The sequence below is a fragment of the Onychomys torridus genome, chromosome 4, assembly GCF_903995425.1.
Source record: "Onychomys torridus chromosome 4, mOncTor1.1, whole genome shotgun sequence".
In the NCBI taxonomy this organism is placed as follows: domain Eukaryota; kingdom Metazoa; phylum Chordata; class Mammalia; order Rodentia; family Cricetidae; genus Onychomys; species Onychomys torridus.
The window spans coordinates 136,272,474-136,284,554 of NC_050446.1; the positions used below are offsets into that span (position 1 = coordinate 136,272,474).

A 12,081-nucleotide genomic window follows, 5' to 3' on the forward strand; every position below is an offset into this window, starting at 1 on the left:
CTCTCCCAGCGGAGGGTGAGATCTGTGCACTCACAACCAGTAATGTTTAAGTTAACAAGAGCTGAGAAGGAAGCCAGAGTGCAAAGGAGGCAAGGATGCCAAGTACAGATACAAAAAATGCTACTGGCCATAAAACCAAAGGAAATGGCTGTGTGGCTCACACTTTTAATAACTGAAAGGCCACGCTGGTCCTGAGACTGACAACCTCCACCACAGAGGCACCCTGTGTTGAGTACACCAGGGACCACAAGGATGTCTATTCTGTAATGCATAGGCATTTCTTTCTTCTAGGCTCTGGTGAGAATTCAGTATGGATCATTCAAGTAGGTGTGGCCTTCCAGTCCTTTTCAGGGGTGGTCAAGAAGGGAACTAGGGCTGGGTGGTGGTGGGAATGCTTGTAATCCCAGCACTCAGGAGGCAGAGGCAGGCGGATCTCTGTGAGTTCAAGGCCAGCCTGGTCTACAAAGTGAGTTCCAGGACAGCCACCAAAACTACACAGAGAAACCCTGTCTCGAAAACCAAAGTGGATTCTGCCAGAAAACAATAGAGAATACTGAGTAGCAGCAGCAAGCTACAAAGTATATTTGTGGTGAGGGGTGGGGAATCAGAAAGGGCAAACTTGGGCCAGACAACAGGGCTGTAACTTGTTATCCCTGAAGGAAATGTTAACACTGTTGTAACCTGAGCTGGCCCCAGCCAGATACCTGCAAAGCTCAACCATAAGCAGTACTACCTCCTATGTGGACAGAAGACTCCTTTTCTGCATGACTCGGAAATAGTTTGACCTTCCTTCTAGATGAGGCAGCACTGAGCCACACTGGGCATCATCAGACCAAAGACACTCAAGGAAGGAGCAGCATGTGGCAAACTCTTGAAAGCAGCTAACAGGCAACTTAATGTGGCTGTAACTGAAACAAGTGTCAGTATGGGTCTGCAGCCGCTGCACTAGCACCTGGCACATGGCACACCACTTCCCCTCTTGCAGATATTATCAGCCCATGGCATGTCCATCTTTTCAACTTTTTGGTGTAGTTAGGGGTGATGGTTGTCCATCCAAGGGAGGGCCAAACCTTGAGATATCCCCAGGACCCACTAACATCCCACCTATGGCTTCCTTATCTAATGGCACGTTTAACCAGGTCCAGCCTGAGCATGGTTGGTGTCAGAAGCAGTGAAGCAGAGATCAGACACAGAGCTCCACAGCTATGGCACCTGAGCTGTAGTTTTTGTTGTATTACACTTTTGTTTATTTAATGTGTATATGTATTAGTGTGGATACACATGTAGAGGTCAGAGACAACTTTCAGAAATCAGTTCTTGTCTTCTATCATGTGGGTTGCTGGGGTTGAGTTCCAGTTGCCAGGTCTGATGGCAAGTGCCTTTACCCACTGAGCCGTTCTGCTGGCCCATGAGTTCTTCCAGAGATCGCTTAGAGGAAACCAGGATTCTTGACTTCACGGGGTGGGTCAGTGTGAGGCAGAGTTGGAGTTTGGAAAGATATTTTAGGCATGGATTTAAACACATGGGTTGATAGAGGTATTTGGGAAAAGCAGAGCACACCCAAGTGCAGCTGCTGGATTCTAAAGGGAAAATGGCATATGAGTCTCCACAGAAGCCCATCAGTCTGATTTGGGTGGTTTCTAAAGTTCCAACTCAAGGAGTTGCTAGGGAACTAACTTTCTTCCTTCCTTCCTTCCTTCCTTCCTTCCTTCCTTTCTTTTATTTTATTTTTGGTTTTTTGAGACAGGGTTTTTTCTGTGTAGCTTTGCGCCTTTCCTGGAACTCGCTTTGGAGACCAGGCTGGCCTCGAACTCACAGAGATCCTCCTGCCTCTGCCTCCCAAGTGCTGGGATCAAAGGCGTGTGCCACCACCGCCTGGCTCGCTAGGGAACTTTAACAGATCATACCATAGTCTCTGTTGTGTACTAGACAGTTGCTAGAGACAATGTATTTTTACTGTGAGATTCCCAGATAATTACAGGTTCACATCTGGTCAAGGAGTAAAGCCACACTCAAAGGTCAAATACACATAACCCTGAAGGACAATCATTACTAGTTTAATATTATTTGGGATATGGTTATATAAAAGAAATATTTTCTTTATGTAGGCAGTCTTCAACTGTCCTAGAATTTTGCCAGCTGTCCTAGAATCCATAACTCTCAACTTGTGAGAAGCTTCAACCCATACTGAATGAGGTCCTTTCCCCTGCTACCCACCCATGTCTCCTAAGTTTCCCTTTCTATCTTGCCTCAAACAGTGTGTCACATAACAAGGAAAGGCTCGTGGCCACAGACCGCAGTGAAATATTCCAGCTAACACCCAAGGGTTACCTATCCATATGATCCCAGGAAATTGTTAGTGGATAGAAGTGGATGTCCAGAACTCCCATGGCTTCAGGAATTCACTATTGTTCTTTCAGAAAGCAGAGGGGAGTATGGAGATGGCTTAACTGTTTAAAAGAAATTGCTTTGTCTTACAAGCCTGAGTTTGAGCCAGGCAGTGGTGATGGTGCACGCCTTTAAATCCCAGCACTCAGGAGGCAGATGCAGGCGGATCTCTGAGTTCAAGGCCAGCCTGACCTACAGGGAGAGCTCCAGAACAGGCTCCAAAGCTACACAGAGAAACCCTGTCTTGAGAAACAAAACAACAAAAACCTGAGTTTGATCACAACCTAGAAGCTGGGGTTGGTGTGTGTACCTGTATTTCCAGTGCTGGGAGGCAGACAGTAGGATCCCTGGGATTTGCTGGATAGCCAGCCTCACGGAATCTGTGACCTCCAGGTGAAAAGAGCCCCTGTCTCAAAATAATAGGGTGGACGTTACTGGGGAACTACACTCAACATCGACCTCTGATGTCCATGGGCATCCAAACACCTACACACAGGTACGTACAAAGTGAGCTAGTGTGGACACAGAAGCCAGGCAGGAGAATCTGCAGTTAGACAGGTCAACCAAGATCAGAGACCAGCACCCAGCAACCCTCAGAGCTGGCCGGAAGAGGCACTTCGCGTAGGGCTAGGGAGAAGCCTCCCTATCCTCCCTGGAGAGAAGGGATAGTCTCCAGGGAAGTGAAATCTCTAGGGGGAGGCCTTGAGTCTGCGGAGGTGCGTCTTCCGGGAGAGGATGGGGGGCAGGAATCCCTGGTGCACAGTCTCCAGGGGCTGTCCTTCACCGGGATTGCCTTCTCCCGGGCACCGCTTCACGCCAGGCTCCAAGGGTAGCTGCTCTGCTGGGTACCCCGCGTAACGGCGGAAACTGAGCGGTGGGCGGGACCTGGCGCCGCCCCGCCCCCGCGCTTCCTCCTCTTTCACTTTCCTTTCCGCGGAAAGCGGGTCGGGTCCTGCCTCTCGAGTATGGACGACCTGGACTGCGATTCCACCTGGGAGGACGAGAGCGAGGAGGATGGCGAGGACGGCCAGGCGGATGATACGGGCGATGAGGACACGGGCGACGAGGACGGCGACGCGGAGGAGACACGGCCAGGCGTGTTCCAGGTGCAAGACGGCGGGAGGGCGACAGAGCGACACCAGGCCGTGAGCGCCTGGCCCAGGCCGCTGTCCCGAGGGGGCGCCGGGCCCAGGCCGTGTCGGACCGAGCGCCGGTGACGTCAGGGCAGCGACTGATGGGGGGGTCGTGCGTGGGTGACGTCAGAGCGCGCCCCAGATCCTCGTCCTGCGTGGGTGGCCTTTCCTCGGGTTGCCCTTCCTCCGCCCCACATTTGGCCCTAGCTCTGGTAACTTTTGTTGCCACCAAGAGCTTGTCTCCAGGTATACTTTTGTAGCAAGCAGCATGTAAGTAAGTCGCAGTGCCATTCTGTAAGACTCACTGTCCTGGTTATAGCTGTAGTTTCAGGGTTGATGGAAAGCCTGGAAAACGAGAGTGATGACTACGACCATTCTTTCCATTCTCTCCATACAATCTCTGCTTGTCTGCTATTTTGGGGAAAGTGGCTCAGAATCTGGAGAGGCTCTCAGGCAGGCCAGTGCCGACCTATGCCTTACCACGTTGGAATGAGGCTGAGGCTGGGTAGAGTCCAAAAGCTCTGATGAGAATTGTTTCTCCAGAAGAGTTTTTGGATCATACCTGAAGTAGTAGCCTTTTAAAAGCCAGACCTGGAGGCACAGTGTCTTCCATCATGTTAGCCCAGGGAGGAGCAGGGGTTTGCAGGGAAGGAGCCTCATTCATCCCATGCATCAGACCCATCCAGAGACATCTAGGTTTTCTCCTGAGACAGCGGCTGGCAAAGTAGCTGCCCTTGGGGATACAGCCTAGTGACCATTCAGAGCATAATGTAGGGGGAAATACTATAGTACTCAGGGAAGGGAGACACATAAAGGGCTTGGACCAAAATGAGGTTGACCAGCAGGCCAGAGTGGAGATGAAGCTGGGGCTTGGGGACAGAAGAGCACCAGCCATATACACCTTGGTAGTATGCAGGCTAGGCTGGGCCAAGGCACCCTAAAGAGAAAAAGGGAATACTGAGAGAGGCAAGACTGGTAGCTGAGGCTACTTCAGTCTCTCTGTCTGTGTTCACATGAAGATGTGTTTCTCTAGTGTCTAGATCAGCCTTCTCAGAACCCCCGACACAAGGTGTGTGGGGACCAGAAGAAACAAAAATACCCATTTCTCTTGCATAGAGCTCAAAGGTGGCTGGCCAAGCCATGCTGCCTTTGGCCTGGACACTTTCCAGGTACCTTATTCCCTTTATTCTCTCTTCAGTCTAGGATGACAGGGTACCGAAATTGGCGAGCTATGCAGGACATGCGAAGGTACCGACACCACTACCCGGTAGGTACACATGACTCCTACCTTGAGACACAGCCCTCTTCCCAAATAGCATATCCCCTGGCCTGCCTGAAAATCCAGTTTTGGGTTCTGGGGTGTGTTCTTCATTGTCGGTTCAAATCTATGACCTTGCTCTAGTCATGGGGTGATGAACATATTGTCCTAACCTGAGCCTCAGAGCATAGCTTTAAAATGAGGGACCAGCTTCCTGGCAGAACATGTGACTCAGGACTTCACATAGGGCTCCCTGGATGGTACATGGGATCACCTTCAGTCTCTCTTCTCTGTACCCATGAGTTACTGGCAACCCCTGTAGTATTTTTGAGGTACAGAGGGGAATAACCATCGATGGCCTCTGTTAGTAGGGAGATGGAAGTGGTGCTGTCCTCCAAACCTACCCTTGTTCACAGAGATGATTCCAAACTGACCTTTTGGGTCTTGAACAGCTGTCCCTACCCCTGAAGGGTCCTCAAAGATAGCTTGTTTCTCATGAATCCTCAGCCATCCTTTCTCTGGCTCTTCAGGATTTGGCAGATCAAGACTGCAATGGCGACATGTCCAACCTGAGTTTCTACAAAAATGAGATCTGCTTCCAGCCAAACGGTACCTGCCCACTCAGCCCCAGTACTTCTGCCCTTGGCCAGTTGTCCATTCTGTTAGGCTGCCTGGTGTCCTCAGTCCAATTATGGCTTTCAAATGACCCTGCACTACCCCCAGTAGGCTACCAAGGGTATTGGAGCTTAGGTTGAAGGGCCAGAGAGTAAGCTTTTGGGGTTTTAAAACGGTCTTTCTGTGTATTCCAGGCTGGCCTCAAACTCAAGATCTTCCCGTCTAAGCCTCCCAAGTGCTGAAATTATAGGCCTGAGGCACCATATCTGTTCTGTGACATAAACATTATTTGAAACTAAACAGTATAAAGTTTTGTTGGTGCTCACAACCATCTGTTTATGCAGTTACTTTTCTGCTGTAGCATGGAAAAGGCCATGCAGCTACTGCAGCTAAGGTATTTGCTGTCTGGCCGTTCAAAGGCACCTTCCCTAGACCGTGTGTGTTCCAGGCTTGGTTTCTATGGGGATTCTTTTGAGTATAGAGTTTCCTGGCTGACAGGGTATATATATGTGACCAAGAGAGGAAGTAGTGTACCCTCACATAGAGAAGTGGGCTAGTTACCTAACACTAGTACATTCTATATTTGATGAGCTATGATAACTCTTCTGAGTCCCGAGGACCCTAAAGAAATTAAGGCTGAGCAGTGATTCTGACAAAGCTCTGTACCCTGAGCTATGTCAAGGAGGCCTCTGTAGCTGACTTTTTCCCATGGGATTTCCAGGTTTTCTCATTGAGGACATTCTTCAGAATTGGAAAGACAACTATGACCTCCTTGAAGAGAATCACTCCTACATCCAGTGGTGAGTGGAACTGAATAGGCAGGTCTCAAGTAAAGGGAGGTGGTGGGCTATCATGCTATGTCTATGTTTAGGTATTTGAAGCACTCCCTTCTTTCCATAAGCCTGTATGTACGTGACAGGTATTGGCTGCATACCTCTAGTTAGTGTCCCTGTTGTTGAGCTCTGTGGGTTGTTGTATACAAGTCCATGGACAGACCTATCTGTCTAGAGGGGTGGCTGGAGCTGGACTACCTCTGACTTGGTTTTAGCAGGGCTTGAGTGAGGTGTCACACAGCAACCTCAGAAGCTATACCATTTCCTGGCAAGTACAACATCCCTTGCTTGAGGACAGCCCACTGGGCTGCTCCCAGTATCCTCTTGGCATGGTATACATTGTAGCCATAATTCTGCAGGATTCATGACAAGAAAGAACAAAATATGAAAGCATAGAAAAGGAAACTCTGCCTCCCAAAGGTGACAGACATGCTGGTCTTACCCATTTTGACTTTACACCACACAGCCCACTGAGCACATAGGCTGAGGCTCCAAGCAGCCATCTTACCTGCTCCCGACTGACTGTCATCCTTACCTAGTTCCTTGGGTAAGAGAGAGGCCAGCCAGTCCCTCCCAGGGATGAGAGGGAGGCATTGAATTAAAGATATATGAGTTGCTGCCTGATACTAAAGTGCCTATACCCTCACCATCTTTACAGGCTATTTCCTCTGAGGGAACCAGGAGTCAACTGGCATGCCAAGCCCCTCACACTCAAAGAGGTTGAGGTAAGCTGCCTTCCTGGGCCAGACTGGGGAAGTTAGGAGAGCTACCCCTGCCTACAGAGAGGTCACTCTGACACAATGTGCTGGCTTAGGGGCCAGAAGAGCCCCATGGTGTCCCTGTGGCATCTAGAAGTCTGCTTGATGGGAATAATGCCACCTGTTGGGGACATCAGAGAAAGGGGGCCAGCCCTTCGAGACTGAGTAGTAGAGATAAGGGATAAGAGGGCCCTGGACAGGGACAGCAAGGAATGAATGGAGGTGACAGCTTTTCTATCATAGAGGGAGGCCTCACAGAGAAGAAAGCTGGAGATGTGTTGATGTCATCCCATCCTCAGAGGCTTAGTTAGGGTCTAAGGGAAGGCATTGGCCTACCTGGTATCCAGTGGCCCCACCCAGTGTTCCTTGGGAGCAGTGATCAGTGAGGGCCACCTGAGCCCCCAGGGGATTGTTTTCTAGGCATTTAAAAGCTCCAAGGAGGTCAGAGAGCGTCTTGTCCGGTCCTATGAGCTCATGCTGGGCTTTTATGGAATCCAACTTGAAGACCGGGATACAGGTGCTGTCTGCCGTGCACAGAACTTCCAGCCGCGCTTCCACAACCTGAACAGGTAAGGGCAGGGCATCCTCCCATCTCTGATGTTCCCCTTTAGGATCTTGAGCCGGGTTTCCAGCAGAGAAGTCTAATATAGGCCACAGGGTGTAGGTGCTGCCATGTGGCAGGAGTTGTGAGGTTATAAAGGAAGCAGTCCCTTGGCTGGGGAATTTTCATCCTCTCCACCCACCCAGAAAGCAGAGGCAAGGGAGGACTACAGACATCTCAGTCACTCTGGATCTGCCAAGATGTCAGCCCCTTCTAGCTTTCAGCAGTGTTTCCCAGACAGGAGTCCATGGACTGGGGCATCTCCCAGGACTTGCAGATCCTGGCCACAGGTCCAGGGTACACAGGCCATTTTCCCAGGTGGGGGCCTGAGAAGACGTTGGAAATTTGAGGTGGAGCCAGCTGGGGATGCTTTGGCCAGATGTGCATCCCCAGGGCCCCAGGGCCATCCAACCTCCTGTCACCTACCTTCACAGTCACAGCCACAACAACCTGCGTATCACACGCATCCTCAAGTCGCTGGGCGAGCTGGGCTTAGAGCACTACCAGGCACCGCTGGTCCGCTTCTTCCTGGAGGAGACACTAGTGCAGCACAAATTGCCCAGTGTGCGCCAGAGTGCCCTGGACTACTTCCTGTTTGCTGTGCGCTGCCGGCACCAGCGCCGGGAGCTCGTGCACTTTGCATGGGAGCACTTCAAGCCTCGCTGCCAGTTTGTCTGGGGGCCCCGTGACAAGCTGCGGAAATTCAGGCCCCAGGCTATACCCGCTCCACTGATGGTACTAGGGCAGGCAGATAAGGATGAGGGCTCCAGGAACCCTTTCCAAGAGGCTGACACCCAGGGTTGGACCTGTGGATCTGGAAGGGACCTGAGTGGGGACAGTGGAACTGAGGATCCCTCGCTGCTGAGCACAAAGCCCCAGGATGTGGGAGCCTTGGATGGGGACAAGAGGGACGAGGCTGAGTCACTGAGCCCCAAAGAGAGTAAGAAGAGGAAGTTGGAGGGGAACAAGCAGGAGCAGACCCCAGGGGAGTCAGACCCCCAGTGTGTCTCTGAGGTAGAGAAAATTGCCCTCAACCTTGAGGGGTGTGCCCTCAGCCCTGTCAGCCAGGAACCCAAGGAGGCTGAACAGCCCTGTCCTGTTACCCATGAGGCCAGGGTGGCTGATGAGGTAAGAAAACGGAGAAAGGTGGAGGAAGGGGCTGAGGGTAATGCAGCTGCCAGTAACCATAACACCGAAATGCAGGCCCATGCCCTGCCTCCTACTCCTTCAGAGTGTCCTGAGGCCCAAAAGGATGGGAACGGGCCAGAGGACCCAGAAAGCCAGGTGGGGCCAGAGCAGGGTGCCTCTGTGAACTTGGTGGAGGACCAGGGGAGCCTGGTGGAGGACCCTGGCCCTGACACCACAGGAATCTCAGTGGATGAATCAGAGGAATTGTCGAGGGTGGGGGCCTCTGCTGAACCCCCAAAGCCTTAGAGGTGCATCTCAGTCCCACTCAGCCCACTGCAGGGGTTCCCGTGAGTACCAGAGCCCTGGCTTTTGGTTCTTCTCGGTGCCCCACAGTGCTGGCCTCTCCCTGGTGGTCACTGAAAAGTCCACCAGAGGGACTGAGGCCCTGCCCTCAGGGAAGGCCACTGCCTTCAGAATCCTCCTTACCTCACTGTGTCCTCCTCTACTGCCCTCTGAGCCCCTGTTTGTGAACAGACCCTAAAGGGGGAGGGGGGCTCTTTTCTTAGTCTGGTGCCAAGTGAGGCCTTTTCTGAATAAACTCTTCAGACTTTGTTTTTTGGTGTGGACCAAGGTCCTGTTTGGTTGCCTGTGGATTCTGTGGGTTGATTTGTATAGACTTCCCTGTTACCCCTAGTTGAGAATAGCCTGGCCTGTGCCACATCATGGTGCTTTGCCCATACAAAGCCTGGCAGACACTGGTTGCACAGCTCTTTCTGGGCACTGGCACCCTATGCAGACCAATTGTAATATATATTCAGCCTTCCAGAATACAAGGATCATCACCACCTTAGCTGCTACCTGTCACCTGTTCAAGAACTTGGAAACTGGTACATAGGCCCTTTGGATGGGCTGGGGACAGTTCTGGGTTTGCATGTCTAGACCAACCCTGTCTTGCCCCTCTCTACTGATAGGCCTCCCCAGGTACTACCTTCCAAGGCCCTATGTGGCCTATCAGACTGGCATCCCACTGTAGCTTCCCTCTGCCGAGGCTTTCCCTCTTCTAATTCCCTAGTGCTTATCCGTCAGGTAAGGCGTTTTATGGACCATGGAGAGGAGGGAGCCACACATATCTTGGTGCAGATGAGGTGGTGATCAAGCACCATCCTGGGTGCTCTGAGGGAGAGGATCACAGTTCTCCCTGAGTTGAACCTAGGGGTCATTGCCATCTCTTGACAAGGTCATAGTACTGTGCTGTGGACAGCACCCTCCCAAGGTTATCTTAAGGCTGTGAGCCTGGGAACTTTAGCTGTGGTTTGGCTTATTGGTAAGGCTTCAAATGAAAATGGATGCTCTGAGGCGGATAGAAGGCATCTAGTAGTTACTTCAGTTGGGGTCCCTCATGAGTGTGCAGGCATCTTCAACTAGATGGCTGGGACTCAGGTTGGATGGGGATATCAACTCTTGAAAATGAGGAGAGAGGCTCTAGAGATGGCTGGCCACTCTGACTCACTTGACCCCTGACTTTCAGGAAGAATGGTGTACCAAAACAGGTAAATCTTCAGTTCTGCACAGCTCAAAGGCAAGTTCTGGGAGGCCTGGACCTAACAGGCCTAGGATGTGAGGCTGGCCGCACCTCAGAGGTCTACAGATTACTGGAGATGTGAGGGAGTTGAAGACAGAGTCTGTTTCAAGTACCAAAAATGTTCCGCAGATGCAAGCTAAAGGCCAACTGTGCCTCATCTGAGTGGCATCCAGTCGCTGCTTTATGTGCCGCATGTTAGGTACTGAGGTGGCAGAAAGGGCTGGAACCTGGTTAGGTGGGAAGAACTTTACAGAAGCCATGACACCCTGGTCTCCAGTTCCGTGTGGTATGGACTGTTCAGAGCCCCCCAACTGCAGCTACTACTGCCACAATACCTTTCTCTAAAGAGGTGCTTTGGTACGCCTCAGACTGCTTGAGGGCAAGGCTTCCTGAGCTCCCCCTTGATTCACTCCCATGGACATTCATAAGCCCCTGCTGCAGAGCTGAGCAGGCAGTGGGTGCTTGGTAGTGGAACAGGAATTTCCTGTTACCTCACTTGGCAGGTGGAAGCCACAGCTTCACATTGGGGCCATTTTGCGCTCTCGCTCTCTCCCTCTCTCACACACACACACACCCTTACTCTATTTTTTGCTAATTTCTGTCACATGATCCCTGCCTGCAGATGGAGCTGCTGCTATGTCCTGTAGATCAGGACAGTGTTACTCGGGAAATTCAGATTCCCAGAAAGGACAGGTAGACTGAGATTCTGCAGTTTGGCAAGCCCCATAGGTGATTTAGATGTCTGTAAGATTAAGGGAAGGGGCTGGAGAGTTAGCTCAGCAGTTAGGAGCACTTGTTGATTTTGTAGAGGACCCAGGTTTCATTCCCAGCATCCACATGGAGGCTTAACAACCATCTGGACACCAGGCATGCACACACATACATTCAGGCAAAACACTCATATACATAATTTAGTAAAAATAATATGAGCCGGGTGGTGGTGGTGGCGGCGAACGCCAGCACTCGGGAGGCAGAGGCAGGTGGATCTCTGAGTTCGAGGCCAGCCTGGTCTACAAAGCAAGTTCCAGGACAGCTTCCAAAGCTACAGAGAAACCCTGTCTCGAAAAACCAAAATAATAATAATAGTAATAATAATAATAATCTGAAGAAGGAGGGTTAAAGGAGAAACTACTACTGTGGAGACCAGCTTCCAGTTATGTCCTAACACTGGGTTCTTCTCTCCATCAGCCTTGACCTTCAGGCTGCTGCTTTTCTCTCCCAATTCACCATCTTGCTCCTTCCTGGGGAACAGGGTGCAGTATAATAACAAGGCTTTCCAGTGATGGCTGAAATGAACCTGTCCACCCCTAACCCCACTAGAGCCTGATTCCAAGCTTAAGGGAGGGCTGGGATGGCTAGCCAGAAGTGCTGGACTGACGCTATACAGGATCCTTGCCATGGTAGGCATCCTAAAGAGAGATTTACCGTGATCCTCTTGGTATTTGGGCATCTTGGGTGTGTCTCTGTGATCCTCTTGGTATTTGGGTATCTTGGGTGTCTCCTTTGCAGCTTTTAAAAGATGCCCGCTACTGCGGGGGTTCTTCCTGGCCACGATCTGGCAGAGGAGTGGGAGAGAAAAGAGTCTTTCTTGTGCACTGAAAGGTGCGTGTGTGTAACACTCTCTCCCTGGGATAATTTTAACTCAGAGTAGGACCAGAAAATGCTGCTGGGTTTTTCTTTCCAGCCCACGCGGCGCCGCGCTGGCCCAGGTGGGTCCGTCTGAATGGGGGGCTTGTGCGCGGGCGGGGCGGAGCAGGGCGGGGCACCCGGCCTTGCGCCGCCCCC

The 12,081-nt window shown here is 51.4% G+C and overlaps 1 protein-coding gene across 3 annotated transcripts; it reads left to right on the forward strand.

Annotated features, from left to right (window-relative positions):
• Positions 1 to 3,156: 3,156 nt before the first annotated feature.
• On the forward strand, positions 3,157 to 9,328 carry Ogfr (opioid growth factor receptor). Of its 3 annotated transcripts, none has more exons than XM_036185977.1 (7): positions 3,157 to 3,494; positions 4,720 to 4,788; positions 5,310 to 5,388; positions 6,116 to 6,194; positions 6,886 to 6,952; positions 7,406 to 7,554; positions 8,021 to 9,328. In XM_036185977.1, the coding sequence occupies exons 1-7, from the start codon at positions 3,354 to 3,356 to the stop codon at positions 9,018 to 9,020; spliced, it is 1,584 nt and encodes a 527-aa protein (XP_036041870.1). In that variant the 5' UTR covers positions 3,157 to 3,353; the 3' UTR covers positions 9,021 to 9,328. The 3 variants fall into 3 exon arrangements, with proteins under 3 accessions (XP_036041870.1, XP_036041872.1, XP_036041871.1); XM_036185979.1 differs by lacking the exon at positions 3,157 to 3,494 and adding an exon at positions 3,508 to 3,795; XM_036185978.1 differs by lacking the exon at positions 3,157 to 3,494 and adding an exon at positions 3,508 to 3,791.
• Positions 9,329 to 12,081: the final 2,753 nt, after the last annotated feature.